Raw genomic sequence first — 18,158 nt, 5'->3', positions numbered from 1 at the left:
GGCTTTTAGATTTTTTTCAAACTTGAAACTTTTGAAAATAATATAAAATTAAAGCTTGGAGAAGGGTATATGGTGGTTCATTAAATTTGATGTATTTGAGAATTTTCAAAGTAAAAGTTGAAAGATCAACAAAGACACCCTCAACATCTCAAAACGCCACTACTAATTTAATATCGCACATGACGTGTTCGGCAGAAATGGAATTACTCTGTGTAATAAGACTATGGCCCTGACTACTACAAAGCACAGGAAACAAAAAGTCAAATTTGTAGAGGACCTATAAGGCTTCTAGGAAGAAAAAAAGGCATCTAAGTTGAAACGTGTAGAATGACTAAAATGTCTGGGCACAACATTAGGGTAACAGAATTCTTGGCAAGGGAAATAATATTTGCAAATGTGGAGAAGTTGGAAGAGTCTGTGACTCTAAAGAAAGCAGGTTTGGGGGAAACAGAATGATGGAGAAGATGAGGAGGATAAGAAATGGTGGAGAGAGGAGCAGAGGCTAAATGATGCGGGGCTTTCTCCACTCTATTAATAATTTTGGATTTTATTTTAAGTGCAGTTGCCTTCTGTGTTTTGGGGAAAGGCATGAAGAAGTGGCTTGAACAGCATTGTAGATGGAAATTAGTATCAAATGCCATGAAGAATATTATTTCTTTTTTACATAGTCAATCAAGGGCTAAGGAATGTGTTGGTCCATATTAGATTTTAAATTATTGTGTAAATACATAGTATGCACTGACCCACCCCCCAAGAATGAACAAAATTTAACATTTTGTTACATTTGCTTGAAGATTTTATTATTAAATGTTTAAGTCATAAAAAAATATACAAAAAATCCTGTACATTTGCTTTGGGGAAAAAAAGCAATTTAAACTGGGCTATGCTTCTGTTTCTGGAACTAAAGGGAAGATACTAGGTCCACTGAAAGTAACAAAAAAAGTTTTATAATTTTGTTCTATAAAATATTATGGCTTAGAGAAAACATTGTTAAACCAACAATGGTAAAAACTCTGTAGAATCTCAGAATTCAGTGAAAATGAAAATCCTAAGAGAAAAGCAGCCACAGAAACTAGCTTTCATCCTGAAGGTTTGTAATAAACTTGGGGAACCTTAGCTTCTGCTGGTTGTCATGGAGTCCTGGAAACAGTCCTGGCCCAGAGGTCACCTAACCTAAAAGTTCTCTAAAACTGGGAACTTCAAAGGCTACAATCTCATATAAGGAAAAATAAATAAATCCTACACTTCAGGAAATGTAATAAGGACCCTTGCTAGTGAAACAAACCAGAATATGTCACCCCAAAAGAGGCCTCTTTGACATAAAAACTATTCTAAGCTAAAGATAATTAAGAAGAAGCTTGAAGCCATTATTTCAAATATATCTGCACCCCCTGTTCATTGCATCATTATTCACAAAACCAAGACATGGATACAATCTAAGTGTCCATCAACCATCAGCAGATAAATAGATAAAGAAAATGTTATATGTAAACCATGGAATATTATTCAGCTATAAAAAAGGAAATAAATCTTGCCATTTGCAACAACATGAATGAACCTGGAGGGCATTATGCTAAGGGAAATAAGCCAGACACAGACAAAACTATATGATCTCTATTATATGTGACATCTGAAAAAGATGAATTCATAGAAACAGAGAATAGAATCATGGTTGCCAAGGGCCAAGGGGAGGGGAGATGGGAAGATGTTGGTCACAAGGTGCAAACTTCCAATTATAAGGTGAATAAATTCTGGAGACTTACTGTACAGCGTAGTGACTGTAGCAGTTAACAATACTGGACGGTATATTTGAAAGCTGCTGAGAAAGTAAATCTGAAATGTTCTCACCATCACAACAAACAAGTGGAGATTATGTGAGGTGACGGATGTGTTCACTAACCTTATCGTGGTATGCTAATTTCATAAATATATGTGTATAAATCATCATATTATACACTTTAATTTACACACTGTTATATGTCAACCATATCTCAATAAACCTGTTGGGGGAAAACCTATAGGTGGTTTCCTTTTGTCACCTAAAACAAAAAACACAGAAACAGCAAACACAGGAAAAGATCACACCACCTCCTTCTGCCTAAAGGCAAGATATAAACTCTCCTTTACTATAGACGGACCCTTATCAGCCCAGCGACAGCACCAGAGGAATCTGCAAACCTTACTCCATTACTTTCCTCCCATATATTTCCCTTCCCACACTTTGCTACCCTGGGAAGCTTAGAACTGTTTTTAACCCTGTCAGTTCTCTACAAATGTATTGTTTTTTGTGAAGATGCTATATAACCTGGACTTCAAAGTCCCCACTTCCTTTCAGGTTTCTCCCACGTGATGTGCACCATATGTGTTAATAAACTTTCTCTCCTTATTAATCTTTTCATTAGAATGAACCCACCTGAAAAACCTAAGATGAACAGAGGTCAAGTTTTGGCTCTGCTGCACTAGTCTTGACCTCTGATCAGAAGGAGGAGAAAGTAAAAACTCCACACTGAGCATTTGTAATTATATATGAGCTCTCTTCTTCGTTCATAGTCCAAAGTCTGCCTGACAGCAAAGTCCAAAAGTATTGCATTCAAAATTTATTTAAAGTAGTTCAAGGTGAATACAAGCCTGCCCATTAACAATACAAATATTTCACCCCTCAAAAAAGTAGCTTCACTTTTTAATAGAATGTTGACAAATAGCCTTCCAAATTTCTTAGACATAAAGACATATATCGAGGAGAAAGGATGGGGAAGGATGTGAGAGAGAGAGGGCAAATACAATATTTTAACATTCAGTTAGTCTGGATAAAGGATATAGAGTAATATTTTGTACTATTTTTCCAGGCTTTTTGTAAATGTGACATTATGTCAGAATAAAAAGCTAAAATAAGCAAACAAAAAATCCTGGAGCCATCCTTAAATACTCTCTTTCTCTTCCACGCTGCATCTAATACATCAGTAAATCTGACCAGTATACGTAGACACATATGTCAGAGGCATCATTTCTTATTACCTCCACTACTGTCAGACCTGCTGCTGTCAACAAATTGCCGAAGTTTGATTTTCCTTAAATACTTTCATTTTACCTTATTCCTTGACAGATATTTCCTACTGGATAGAGCCTATTATTTTGGTAGTTCTTTTTGTTTGTCGTTTCGAAGTGAGACACCGTCAAGGTCTGCCTTCCATGATTTCTAGGAAGCTAACTGCTTGGGGTCTCGCTTCTCTGTGTCTCTCTCTCTGACTACTGTTGCTATTTTCTCTTCGTCTTTGTTGTCAGCGTTTTGACTATGACATGCTTTGGGAAAAGTGATGGTGTGAAGACCTTCACATCTCCAGGATTGTCACTGTAGTCCACGTGACCACTAAAGGCTTTTCAGTTTCTCTTTCTCCAGCCACAGGCTCTCTGTCTTGGCCAAGCTTTGATCCAAAAAAACAGTAACAAAGTGGCAGGGCACTGACTTGGGCTCCCAGCTCTGGAATTTAAGCTGGGTTTGTGATCATTCCGTAAATCTCTGATGCCTTAAACATGCATGTTGAAAACTTCTTAAAGAATCCTTTTTTGTTTGTTTGCTTTGACTTTTTTTATTCACTGCATTTTATCTGGAAGCAGAAACTGCCTGCTGAGTCTCTGCTTTATGTTACCAACATTTTCCTTTATCTCCATGAAGATTTCTTAGAACGACTACTTTAATTTTTGTTAAATCTGTGCTATTATTTTTTGTATGAACTAGAAATTTTATTTTGCTGTATTTCTTTCAGAGGGGCTGTGCTCCTGAGGTAGCTCATACTTCTTGTCTGTGGCCCCATGTCATCTGGTAGTTTTATCTACCCTGTTTGTGATTGTGTACGGATTTGAATTCCCTGTTCAAGTCTATCTTATAATAGATATAAACCTTGGGTGAGTTTAAAGATTGAGAATACCCTGAAGAAGTCAAAATCTTTCTCACAATTCTCAAAGCTCTGTGTTTTCCAGTTTCTTTTTCCCCCTTTAAGATTGTATTAGATCATTTTCCTATTCCAGCTCAGGGATCCAACCACCCTGACCTTCCTTCTACCTGCTGTTTGTTTTTCTCTCTGAGGCACTCTTTTCTCATGGATCCCTTCCCTCTTTTGTTGATAAAATTATTCATTTGTCCATAAATGTATCAGGAAGGTCTTCCCTAACTTCTCAGGCTAGATCAAATTCTTTGTCACAATTAAGTAACTATCTTTCCCCCGTTTCTAAGAACATATTTTATTTGTATTATGTCTTCATCAGTGTGATTACTTTATTAATGTCTGTCTTCCCCTTTAGTGTGAAAGTTCCTTGAAAGCAGACAACAGCTCTTTGATTTGTACAACTGGGTGTCTCCAGCACTGAAAGCTCAGTGCCCGGCCAATGGCAGGAAATTCATCCTTGTTTTTGAATGAAGTAAATTCTGTTTACTCCCCTCCAGTGAAGATTATCCCTTTTCACACTCTGTACCTTTTGTGACTAACAAAGTTTTAACATCTCTTATCTATCTCCACTTGAAAACCATTGTTTTCTATCTTATCAAAAATGTAATTTTTCTTCAAAATTCATTTTATCAGGTGGTTTTATCTTCTTACCCTAACCATCCATTCCTCTCATAAATGACCATTATGAGGCAAAGAAATACTGGTGTTTTTTATAAACCTAAACAGAAGCTTGAAACTAATAACAAAATTTATTTTGAAAGTACTGGAAGACCTGAACTTCTGAAAACTTGATTTATTTAATACCACTCACCCAGTAATGGAAGGATTTACTTAATACTCCCATCTCAATAATGCTCCATCACATTCTTTATTTTCTTTGTATTATCCAATGTAACTAGTATGTTATTAATCATATTTATCCTGTTACATATTATGAATTAAAGTTAAAGAATAACATATGGACTTCAATGTTTAATGACATCTACTTTTAGCTAAATAAATATTTCATGTAGTTGAAGTCGTCACACTAGGAAATTCCAGGTGTTCTTTTTCTTTTTTTCTTTCTGATGTATTTTGCCTAGCCTGGATACATGGTCTTCTTACAGATACAATAGCCACGACTTTGGCAATCTTCAGTAATTATCTGGCCATATTTTATGTGTACACATTTATTATGAGCATTCTCATATCCAGGAACTGGAAGCCTAGAAGAGAAAATACTTTCCATTAAATGTTGAAATTGCTTTATTGTATTTTTAAACTCCATCATATTTTGACATACTTATAAAAAAGCACAAGTGTTGTTTTCTTAGTTCTCTAACAATCAGTGAATATGTAAGTGTTATCTAAAATCGAATATCAAATCTAGAATTGTGATGCTAATGATGCCTTTAATTCTGGCTCTCATCTTTGTGGACTCAGGCAATTTCAGAGTATCTTGCGTCTTCACTGTATTGCCTTTATATATTGATGTTTTGATAAGCGCATTCTACTGTACATACAGTACAAAAATTATTGTTAATCATTAATAACAATTCATTGTCTCGTGGAAAATCTTACTTTGCTCCAGTGTAAGGATCAGACTCCTGTATACTAGTAAGTCTAGGAAATCATGTCAGAAGAGCAAAATATCTGACTATGTCGATGAGTAATGAGAGCAACTTGAAAAGATCTAATGAAATATGTGACATAATTCCTGAAGAAGAGCATGCCTTTAATATATGAAGTGCTGAAATTAGAAGTGAATATTCTAGAACTTAAAATTCTAGGTAAATCTGAAGTTTTCATCTGAACAAAAATCATGTTAGAAAATCACGTCTGTTAAGTGTGGGTATACTGGGAGAAATCTTGCCTGTTTTCTTCATAAGATTTCACAGTAGAAATCATATTTTTAAATTAGGTTCTTCTATTTAAATTTTTATTTGACATTAATTTACTGTTAAGATTTGGAGTAGGAAGCAACAGAAGAAGAGGGATGTAAGAGAATGCCTTTTTTGAGTTCTTATGTGCCACCCACTTTCCACGTGCTTAAATTCATCAGTTCGTGTATTTTTCACAACCTCCCTATGAAGTGGGTTCTATCACTCATCACATTTTATAGATGAAGGAACAGAAACCGAAACATAGAATGTTTGAATAACAAGACTAAGATGATCCAGGCGGCAGAACCAAGACATAAATCCAAGAGGTTTAGCTTCAGAATCTGTGCTGTCAGTTACTCACTGTATTAACCTGTGGAACTTAAAACTGGGAAACCATCGGCGTTAAACCGGCTTTCACATACAGAGTGATCCACCCGATCACACTGGGACTCATACGGAATCAGAGAGGGATGTGCTTGTAGGAGATGAAGTGAAATACAATGAAAAGGCCAACAAATAGCAATTTGGGTTAGAAGAAGAAAATATCAACAAAGCACAGACATAAGTGAGAAACATGGACCTGAATGATAAATGGTAAACACAGTGAATCAAGCACCTTGTAAATAACAGAATGGGACGTTTCACCTGTTTTATACACTATGAACACTTTTTGTAATATTTTTGGGTGTGTGTATGTGTGCGTTATATATACAGGTGTTCGAAATGAATGTTTAAATTGGAATGGGAGATTGAAAAGACATGATCTTGAAAAACAACGCATCAAGGCGGCATCTTAAAATTTCCATTTCAAAATCCATTCTTTTCTGCTGTACAATTATCACTAAGTTTCATAAGTGTGTTCACTGCACAACAAAGTACAGAACGGAGTAGATATGTGGGCACCTGATACAGGGATATTTGTTGTATGGTGCATCAGAATTATTGCGTTGTTTTAAATCTTCCACCATCACTGCATCTATATAATCTGATGATAAGATAGTTAACTGCATATAAAAGTAATGGTAGATAATTATCACATTTCCAGGGGAACTTTAGAAGAATGTTTGGCTTTTTCAAACTTACTAGTAGAAGAATTTTATTGTTAATATTTGAACCACTTATTTTGGCAAATTTTATCACTAACAGTCAGAAGCTTTTTCTTTTCCCCACTTCATTCGATTGTTTGATCATTCGATTTCATGATGTATGAGGAAGTCCAGAGAATAAATTTCTATGCCACGGTCAAAATATTAGTGACACTGAGTTGAGGTGTATCATCCTAGCGCAGTGGATTTAATACTATGCTATATATTATAATTTCATGGAATTTGTTTCTAGAATGCCATCTTATACCTCCCACTTCCAGATAGTCTAGTAAAATCATCTGAATTGAAGCTTAGAAATCTTTTTTGAAAGTTATGTAGTAGGTTGAGCAGACTCTCCCTAAAATTCATGTCCACCGAGAACCTTAAAATGTGACCTCATTTGGAAATAGATTCTTTGTAGATGTAATTAAGGTTAGAATCATGATGAAACCATATTGGACTGTGCCCTGAATCCAATGAGAATATCCTTATAAGACAGCAATGGGCACACAGAAATGCAGAGAAGTAGTGGAATTTGGAGGTATATACAATCATCCTTTTGTACCCGGAGTAACAGGTGGGAGAGGCAAGGAGGACCCTGAGGATATCAAGATCCGCAGATGCTCAAATCTCTTATGTAAAATGGCCTCGGACAGCCAGCCCTCCACGTCTGCATGGTTGCTTGAATCTGAGGATTCAGGACCTGCAGACACGCAAGGCTGACCATCTTTGAATGATGCCAGGGACTGCCGGCTCGCATCTCTGTGGCCTCTGGCACGTTAAGAGTATCTTGTATTTTCACAGTGGCTTACCGTATTTCCTTTATACATTAGCATTTTGATAAACAAGTGCTACAGTATACACAGCGCAAGAAAATTGCTTTTAATCATCAGTAACAATTAATTTTCTCCCTGGAAACATTAAGCTTGCTCCTTCAAGAGAAAGGATCTTCCAGAAAGAACCAACTCTACCTGGATCTTAATTTCAAACTTCTGCTCTCCTGAACTGCGAGAAAATAAATTTCCGGAGTTTTAAGCCACCCTGTTTGCGGAGGTTTGTTAATGACAGTAAACTAACGCGAAGTCCACTGGGCGAGTCCAAGAGAAGCAGTACACTTGAAGAAAATTTCATTATGTGCACATCTTGGAGTCAAACTATATTGAAATTAAAATGACAGACCTGATATGTATCACTTCATAATCTTCTGCAAGTTTACGTATTCAATCACCTTTTAACAACATGCAGAATGATAATGTCTCAATAAGCAATCTGAGTGAGTCATCAAAGTAAAACTTTTAGTTTAGTACAGTAACTATTTTACTCCCTTCTTTCTGTCTTTTTCCTGTCTTTTCCTGGTATGATCTATTATGGATACACTTGTTACCAAATCTAACACCTGTCCACCTCCTCACTAAATATTTAGATTTGGAAGAAAATAATAATATTCTTACTGAAATTTTAAAACAGCAAGAGACTTACTTGTCCAGGGTAAGATCTGTGCCATCTCGCCAAACCCATTTCAGTTTTTGGTTGTCGTAGTATAAACTGATGAAAAACTTATCTTTCTGCAGATCACATTGCATCTTTGACAGTTTTATTATGAAATTCTGCAGAGAGTGAGAGGAAAATAAGTCAGAAAGTAGAACTTCCCCTGAAAAAGAGGAATATAATGGTTTAAATTTGCACATTTCATTTATAAACTTCCCTTTGGACTCTCTGTTCCATTGTATTGAGACTCTGGAGAGATTAATCCTAAATTCTTCAGCCACAGGCTGGATGTCCATAGCTAATGACTCATTTATTCACTGAGCAATTATTTTTTAGTACTCATTAAATTCGAGGGACTTTCTTAGGTTTTGGATTGTCAAAGTGAGTGAAAGGTATTCAAGCTGTAGTCACTCAGGTTAGGCACTGCAGAAACAGAACAGTATTCACTGAGCTTATGTAGTAAGTAGTGACACGTGCTACGGGAGAAGAAATACAGTGTCAGAGGAGCAGAATTAGCAGGGGATTCTTAACAGATTTTAGTATACCAAGAATGTTTCCCGAGGGCATCATCTACTCAGATAAAATCTTAAAAATGAGGATGTATTAGCCGAGAGAAGATAGTTTGTGGTGAGAGGTGGAGGAGATAGAATTTGTCATGGGTAAATGGCACCAGGGCATAAAAGAGCATGGGGGACCGTGATGAATTTAAGAGCTTCAACACCGCTGGAGACCACGGCACACTTTCTCTAGAACAGTGTGATGGAGAGTGCTTAACAGCAAAGGAGGCCAGAGAAATAGGTAGAAACCAGATTGCAAGTGACCTTGTCTACATGTTATTTGTACTTGACCCCAAGTGCTGAGGAAAGCCACCCAGGTGTTATGAGGTACACAATCAAATTTAGAAAATTGCAAAGATTTCTGTGGCTGCAGTAGATAAGGGAGTTGAGGAGAATGTAAAACTTGAGTGATTTCTGTCGTTCTTAACATTTTCCGATACTGAAATTTACAAAACAAAATCTTGTCTTTACCAGCTCTTCTTCAGTATTCAATTTAACAAATCTTGACCCTGAAAGGAAGCAATGATGGTGACATTGTTTCCAAGGAAGCAGAGTTCTTGAGAAATGGTAGCAGTTTTCTCCATACTGGTGCCAGTTGTTGGGACAAGTAGGATATTTGCAAACTATCAAAAAATTAGAATATAACTGAATGACTTCCATCAGTGCAAATCACATCCCTAGGTTCACATAGCAAATCTGCTGTCCACAAACAAGAACATCATTTGATTTTTACATTATAGACTATGTGCACTCAAATGTAGTGTTAGATTTCTTTTATTTTTTTCTTTTCCTTGCAACATTGTATTTATTTTTTAACATTTTTTATTGATTTATAATCATTTTACAATGTTGTGTCAAATTCCAGTGTAGAGCACAATTTTTCAGTTATACATGAACATATATATATTCATTGTCACATTTTTTTCTCTGTTAGATTTATCTTAAATCAAGAACTCATCTCATTGAAAACATTTTAGTCTTCAAGACTCATATGTTGCATACTGAGAAACAGTTTCTTTTAAATCGCAAAGTTAGAAATGCATCAGGAACCATATCCAATATATCTACCTATTAAAATTGTCAATACAATGTTCTTGTTTTCACAATGAAAACTAAATATGTATATATATATTTTTTAAGTTGTATACTTTAAAAATTAGACAATAAGAAATTTTTAAATGAAACGTAATAGATATCCAAAAAAGGATGATGCTTTTTGTCAAAATACTTCATTTAACCTTAGGTCATCATTTTATAGTACCGTCATTTTAAGTATATAAGTAATACATATAAGACTATAAGAGAAATAGTCTTTGACATACAAGGAAATTTGATGTATATATACTTAAATGTATCCAGTTATATTTATCAAGGGAAATAGTTAATTATCTCTTCTCTCTTGCAAATCAAATTATGACTTAGTGACTCGTCCAAAATTACCTGATTTATTTGCTTCCTGGTTGGAGGAGATATTTCCTGGACATCCTTCTAGTTGAAATGGCTTCTTATTCACTGAAGAGAATTCAGAAAGGTCAGTTTTAAGCTCAAAAAGAAAAAAATAATTGAACACATTCCTACATGTAAGACACTGTACTGAATTTGCAAATACAGAAATGATTAATGAAACATCAGTTGCTTCAAAGAACTCAAATGTAATAGAGTTATAATCATAAAAATCAAATTACAATACATGAACAATAAATTTGTATGGCAATTGATCGTAGAAGGAGATATTGTTCTGATAACAAGGTAAGAAAGTTTTTCATAGAAAATAAATTTTAAAGGCATTTCTGGTAAAGAAAATGAGAACGAATAGTAAGGCATTAAATAAGATTCATGATATGCTTAAAAATGAACAATATTTTGATGTGTCTCCAACAAATTATCTTCAGTTCTGTGCAGAGAATGTTACACTTTGTAAGGAATTGAATTGATCAGAACAATGTATTCTCTTCAACAGATTTCACTAAGTGAGTAAAAGAAAAGCAGACTTCTCTTTTACATTGTGACTTACTCTCAATGGCTAAGTATCCAATAGAAAAAAGAAGTCCCAGGCAGATGATCCACAGAAACACTGCAACGAATTTCCATGAAGAAGATGGAGCAGGATGATCTATAGAAAGAGATGAAAAACCCGTGGCGTCAGCTTCTAAATGCTTATTCAGAGTTCTCCTTCTGTTTCAGGTGTAGCAAACTATGCAACAATACAGCTCGCATCCTAAAAACAGAGAAAGGGAAGGTAATCTACAAAATCATAGCTCATTCTGAGGGAACGAGGCAGCTGAATTCAACGAGCGATCAGGTGCAGGGAGGGCACAGCTTAGTGGCAGGGTCCATGCTTAGCATGCACAAGGTCCTGGGTTCAATTCCCAGAACCTCTGTTTAAATAAGCAAGTAAATAAGCCTAATTACCACCCCCATTAAAAAAAAAAACAACATTAAAAAGCGATCAGGCAAAGTGAATTGTAAAGAGCTGGTAAGCCCTGCTTTGCTGGAAAGACAGAACACAAACTCTACCTCACCTTTGGCAAAGCGTTGGAGGAAAAGTAGCGGTCGTAAAGCAGTGAAGAATTTCAGCAGATCTTCAAGGCTAAGAGCAGGCCATCGCGAGACTTTAGAATCTCCTGTAGCCCTAGTCCAATGGTAGTTCACTCTCGATTGCCAGTTATTCCCTGTTGGCCCCCCCGGAAGCCTGAGAGACCGCCTTTCTGCGGTGTGAAGCGGGGCCGCAGTTTGCGCAGGCGCAGAGCTAGATCTGCTGGGGGCCGCCCCTGCCCTGACCCCTGTCTAAGCGCAAGGAGATAAGTGCGGTCCTTGAGGGACAAACATAGAGCCTGTCTGATGCGGCGGGTGTCCTGACCTCAGGACCCCAATAAAAACAAGCTACCGTTGGGGCAGGAAGTACGAAATGCTCCACCATTACCACCACCTGCCGCCTCACCCATTCCAGGGAGAGTTCAGCTGTTACTGGGGGGAAATGTAGAAATCTAGCCTGGTACACCACGTACTGAGAATAGGTAGAAGCCACCTGCTTCTAGAGAAGGAGCAGAAAACCAGCTTCTGCCCAGGGTCCCGAAATGTTCCAAGGACCTACCCTGGGGGAGAGAGGAGAGGAAGCTGCCTTACACACAAGATCCACCAGTACCGGGCAGATGCCACAGAGGAGGGGACAGAAAATCTGCCCCCCTGAGCAATAGACTCTACACTGAGCAAGATACATTTGAAAAAGATAAAACACTGAAAATGGGATCAGGAAATGGATCAGCTGACATGTATAGGCAGGGAATTTGAAGTAACAATGACTGATAGGTTAAAGCATGTAGTGGGGAGGATGGACATGGGATAAATGTATGGGGCGCTTCAGCAGAGATGCGGAATTTATAAGAAGCACAAAATGGAAAGAACATAGTATGAATGAAAAACGTGGAATCAGAGATGAGTAACTCCCTCCATGGACTTGTCAGTACAGCCGATGCAGCAGATAAAAGACTGTCACTACGATCATACAGATGATTTTTAACTTTCAATCCTTCCACACCTCTATTTCAAAGTTTGTCAGTACATATAAATCTTTTTAAACTCCTTAAACTTGAATTTCTTGAGTTTGCATTCTTCTGAGTCTTCAACATTACCCAAATCTACGTGTCAAAGTGGAATCAGTGAAAAAGAGTGGTCTTGTGGCCAACCTGTGTTCCTCTCGTTGAGTTCCACATCTTTCACGTCAGCCATCAGATCTGTGCCAAACATTTAGGTAATCATGATGGAGAGTGTCAGAGAGCGCCTGAGGGCGTAGTATCAGGAGCTCAGTGTGGGCTTCAGGTTTAAGATTCCAGTTGACATCTCAGACACAATTTAGACGAGGATACTGTGTAGTTAGTGTGGGATTCAAGGGACAGATCCAAGAAGGATATACATTTTGAGTCATTAGCATGGATATTCACAGCCAAAAGACTGGGTAAGTCACTAGGGAGTAAATGTAAAAATGAAAGATAAGAAGGTAGGCTGAATCTCCTACCGTCTACAGTCACTCCAATATGTGAAGAATAAGGAAAGGAAACATTTTTTATCATGTAAAAACAAGAGCTACAGAGTAAACCTGCACTTTGTTTAAAAAACTGGAAGTTTATTTAAATAATACATGATACTATTTTAACGTCTTTCTGTATGCACTCAAATAATTATGTGTCTGTAACCATGATTTAAAAGACACAAGTCCAAATTTTACTTATGTTTGGGAAAAATTAATATCTCATGTTTTTTTCTTCTTTTTGGTAAAGTATAATTTTGGGTATTAATTATGTAGCAGTTTAGAATAATAATACCTTTAAGAATCTACTCTTTCCCAGTTTTTTTATGGACATGAACACATCACCACATATCGAATAACTGTTGGCCTTTACCTGATAAGCAGTGAAAGCTACAGGCCAGAACTGCCTTCAACTAATGCTTAAAGAAACACTTATTTTCACAATGTGAAGGGAAACATTTGCCATCACATATGTTAATCCCTAGGTATAAGTGCCTGAGTGAGATCTATATCAAGGAATGTATTTTAAGAAATTTAGTTAAAATTAGAAAAAGCAGAAAAACATCGAGCTCCTTATTGAAAAGTTAGTTGAGAGTCTTCTGAAGAGAAAAGGCCTTGGGCTTCTCAGCTGAAGACTGATCTCCAGTAATTACAGACTTTGCGTCTGGAAGATGCCAGTTAACCACCACGACCCTCTGTTTATGTTTGTATACTTGGCATAAAACCAAAACTCACCCTGTGGAGTTCTTTTGTTATTGATTTCCGTGTATGAAACCACTTTATAACAGTAAAAAACCAAGAAGTATTGTCAGGTAAAACATAAATTTAAAAGACAGGATGATGACTAAGTCATTCTGTTCTGACATACGGGAAAACAAGAACAGTGGTGAGCTATGTTACTTTACACACACGTGCACACACACACACATAATAATATCGTACATAACGTCTTCCCATACAAATCCAGTGGAAACTACATTGGTAAGATGCACATACGCAGGTAAGATGAACTGTTCATCAGAAATAAAAAAGGAAAACTATTTCTGAACACATAAAAGGCAGAGTGTGTAAGGTGTAAAACGGCTTTTTAAAAACTGTTAAAACATATTCAGCAAAATTTAAAGATACTTCTTCATGAATCACACATAGTAAATGTGTATATTATAAATAACATTATAATAATTAACAATCTGAAAAACTGGGAAGTTACCAATTGAGGTCTTAGTTAAAAATACATCTGGGGTGGGGGTATAGCTCAGTGGTAGAGCGCATGCTTGGCATGCATGAGGTCCTGGGTTCAATCCCCAGGACCTCCAATTTAAAAAAGAAAAAAAAAAGAAAAAAACAGTAATACATTTTAGCCAAAGTCATGAATATCCATTTCATATAAGACAAAATAGAACTAATAAATTAATACATAGCACACTTCTAGGCATTCCACGTATTGATTTAAAACATCCAAGGAATGCAAATTAGCAACAGTGAAAATACAAAGAAAAGAAAATTTCAAACAACAGGAAGAAAGTCAAACTCCACATAATCAAATATACCAGAGAAGTGAGGTCACTGGAGTGTGTATGTCAGGACAGAAACATGACACTTGAAAAAGATACATTTTGAACACACTGTGCTAGCAAATATATAAATCAAGAAAAATCATCCCCACGTCATGGCGACTGTGTTAGAATAATGAAATGATCTGTACATTTTCTCACTCCCCTATTTCCCAAGTATTCTATTGTATAGTATTGGTATCTTAAAGTGACAGAAAATGGTAAACAACATATTTCGATCCCCAAATACTTCACTCATTCTAAAAACATTGATTTAATGTTTACAGCATAGTTAAACTTATGCACCCACATAGGGAAAAAAGTCAGTCTTCCCGCAAAAATGCTTATTCTCCATGTTTAGTAAAAGATACACATTTAAATTACATGTGTGCACCTGTGTGCCTGTGAGCATGATAATGCATACTTTCACATATTTTTAAGTACAATTTAAGGTAAGACGTAGAAAGCTTAGATACCTTGACCTTTTTTTTTAGACGTTTCAAGTCTTCGCCTTCTCTGTGGCTGAGATGAATCTTGAAGCCGTAATTCAGAATAGGTTACACCTACTTCACTCATTACTGAGGGGCAGAGACACACACACACACAAATGAATAGAAAAATATGTTTTTGATTCATGTAAATCGTGGAATCAATAAGTCAAATTGGTGTTGAATAAAATAGTGCTGCGAATGAACTTGAATAACTAGTGATTAGAATGTAATTACAAACACAAAAATATTTTTAAAATAAAAAATACGATTTTTTTAAACATTACTTAATGAGTTGGTATGGTGTATGACTTTTGGTCGCTTTAATACTGTCTATTCACAATTGCAAATCTATAAATATCATTTACTGTGGAAAAAAAATGCCAAAGATGATCTGATGACTTTACTGAATTCTGTGGACTGAAATTTATCTTTACAGCCTGGCATTCACATTCCTCCACAACTTCACCTGCTCCTGCTCTCTTTTCAGTCTATTTCCATTTCCTTTACATCTATTTCCATTTCCCCCATAATCCCATTGATACACCTGTTCTTTTTCAACATAACTTAAGCACTTCTCCAACCTCAATGTTTCGCTCGAGTTCTTCCTTGTCTGGTATATTTTTCCTACTATATTTGCTGTCATAATTTTAGTTTATTCAATCTGTAAATCAGATTCCACCACCTTTGATGATACTTCCAGGTTTTTCAATAATAATTCACTTCTTCTAATTTTTCTCATTATTCTTTATTTGTCACCGTTCTGTATCTATTTCCTCTTATCTTGCTTTCATTAATGTCGTCCCACTATATTATAAGATTCTTGATATGTCTTATTAATTTCTGTTACTGCTGTCATAGTTTATTAGATTTCTATATGAAGCATAAAACAGTTAAATGTACCTTCAAAACTAATGTTTTGTGTACTAAATAAATGTAAATTTGGGAAAAATTTGGAAGAAGATTTTTCCTGATTAAAACATTTAAAAAAATTAGAGAGGAATCCAAGTAAGTTTTTTTTTTTTTCACTCTCTTGCGTGAAGATAATATACCCAAGTTATTCATAGTCACAAAACACATCCTATGAAAAGGTTAATTATGCTTTATCACGGTTGAAGTTTTTTCCTCATTTTTTCTTTAAACCTCTATTTTACACCACTTAAGTTTCTAGGTATCATAAAGTGTCATATCACATAATAACAGTGATGATAATGAAATTACTTACACTAAATAATAATAATTAGAATAGCTTCTTTAAGACTATAGCCTCTCATCTGAGTTTCCTCCCAGCATCTCTCCATTATTCAATCCCTTCTCCCTTCTTTTCCTCTCTGTCCTCTTTCCCCTCTCTGTCACCCATACTTTTATTCCCTTTTCTACCAAATGATGTACATAGACGTGTAAATATGTTGACACAGTGACTGAAAATTATATATATAATTATATAAAATTATATGTATTTAATTTGGAAGAAAATAAATATACCTGCCTGTGGATATATCATTTTGTCTTTGGATCTGTAACTTTAGATTCCTTCGATCTAAATTTCCTCAAAATTCTAAAAAACACATGTTGAGAAGTAGAAGAAGTCTGGGAAATTACAAATACCTGATTTTTAGAAGAAAACGTCTGAACTTGCGCAGAGTACGTACGTGTGTCCCGGGAGGAAGAAGATCTTAATGCTTATCGCCAGAGCTTGAATTTAAGAATTTTGAGGGTCCTTCGTGTGGACCAAGAGCCCTGAAAATAAGCCAAGAAAAGAAATACACAGGCTGAATACACTTGTCTGTCCTATAAAAGACTCTGATAGGTGAGTGCAAATGTCAAGATTAAGAGTGGATGCAACCACACAGGAAACTCTTTTACTGATGCTCCGCTTAGCTCTGTATCATCTCCAGATTCGGCATTTCATCAGTCTTACTTCAGTTACGCAAGGTACCAATTTGCACTAATGGCCAGTTGTACCCAAGCCTTGCATTGGCACAGACGTAATTGAATACCTCATTGATTATTAAGAAAGTAGCTTCAGATATTTTAAATTATTTCCAATGTGCTTTATTGCATTGCACATTTAATGGCTTTTCTTTAGAGACACTTCTGAGATGCCGCTTATGAACTCGTCCAGCTCTAGACGAGGGAGCCAATTCATGGGTTAGGATATTCCCAATGTGCAGATGAAAAATGGAGGTTCTGATAATAAAATTATTTACTCAAAGCCTCAAATATACTCAAGACTCAGGCAAGAATTCAAATTCAGCTTTGTCTAAGCTTCTAGACCTTAAAATCTCCACTACTTTACCACTGTCACCAATAACATTACTTTTTGGAGACATGCCTTCTCTTAATATTAGTAAGTGTTGTATTCCAGTGATTTCTAGCTGCGTATTTATCTAATTTCAACCTTTTAGATGCTCCACATCACTAATTATTTGAGAAATGCAAATCAAAGCTACAATGAGGTATCACCTCACACCGGTCAGAATGGCCATCATCAAAAAGTCCACAATAATATATATTTCTATGTATAACTAAATCACGGTGCGGTATACCAGGAACTAATACAATATTGTAAGTCAACTACACTTCAGCATCTATTAAAAAGCCCCTGATTTGAGAACACCACCTTTATCAGAATCTAAATTCCTATATTAGTTGAGACTGTTTCTGGCCTTTTTATTCTCTTCTAGCTTGCCCACTACACTGTTTTAACTGGAGGCTTTGGAAGTGTGTGTTAGTAATTAGTAGGTCTAAGATTTCTTCATAGCTATACTTTTGCAGTCACATTCTATGCATTTATTTTTCCATACGACCTTCGGTGTCAACTTGCCCAGATCCAGGAGTTACTGGATTTTTATTGATACCACTTCAAATTTATAAATTAACTTAAGAAAAGGACCTAACCCAAATCAGGAGGCAGTTTTACATTTTTAAAGTCTATTTTTTGTCTTTCAGAAGTGTTTTACATTTTTTCATAGGATTTTGAATATTCCTTAAATTTATTCCCAAATATTTCATCTAATTGATCGTTATTATAAACAGGGTCATCCTTTGGGTCTTTAACTAGTTTTATTCATGTAAATGAGTGCTATTTATTTTTGTGTATTGATTTCACAACTTGCTTACTTACTGAACTTATTACTGAGTTAGGTTTAAC

At 35.9% G+C, this 18,158-nt stretch overlaps 1 protein-coding gene and 1 non-coding gene across 2 annotated transcripts; one reads left to right on the top strand and one right to left on the bottom strand.

Annotated features, from left to right (window-relative positions):
* Positions 1–4,714: 4,714 nt before the first annotated feature.
* Positions 4,715–17,018, bottom strand: LOC116150360 (killer cell lectin-like receptor subfamily B member 1B allele A). The gene is made up of 7 exons (XM_031444098.2): positions 16,613–17,018; positions 14,993–15,094; positions 10,951–11,049; positions 10,377–10,448; positions 9,408–9,559; positions 8,371–8,498; positions 4,715–5,149 (listed from the first exon to the last, which is right to left on the bottom strand). The coding sequence occupies exons 2-7, from the start codon at positions 15,090–15,092 to the stop codon at positions 5,023–5,025; spliced, it is 678 nt and encodes a 225-aa protein (XP_031299958.1). The 5' UTR covers positions 15,093–15,094; positions 16,613–17,018; the 3' UTR covers positions 4,715–5,022.
* Positions 14,208–14,279, top strand: TRNAA-GGC (transfer RNA alanine (anticodon GGC)). Its single transcript has one exon. It is a non-coding gene; the product is annotated as a tRNA-Ala (tRNA).
* Positions 17,019–18,158: the final 1,140 nt, after the last annotated feature.

Source organism: Camelus dromedarius, chromosome 25 (genome assembly GCF_036321535.1).
Source record: "Camelus dromedarius isolate mCamDro1 chromosome 25, mCamDro1.pat, whole genome shotgun sequence".
NCBI classification, from domain to species: domain Eukaryota; kingdom Metazoa; phylum Chordata; class Mammalia; order Artiodactyla; family Camelidae; genus Camelus; species Camelus dromedarius.
Note: the sequence above shows the minus strand (reverse complement) of the source record. Positions and strands in the feature narration are given on the sequence as shown.

Bases quoted from the DNA above. Each gene is read 5' to 3' on its own strand.
- LOC116150360 (XM_031444098.2), bottom strand. From the start codon at position 15,092: ATGAGTGAAGTAGGTGTAACCTATTCTGAATTACGGCTTCAAGATTCA. The intron at 9,560-10,376 runs GTAATTTTGGAC...ATTTTTTGATAG, and splicing joins CCAGGAAGCAAATAAATCAG to TTTGCAAATATCCTACTTGT. The intron at 8,499-9,407 runs GTAAAGACAAGA...CACTCTCTGCAG, and splicing joins TGAATACTGAAGAAGAGCTG to AATTTCATAATAAAACTGTC.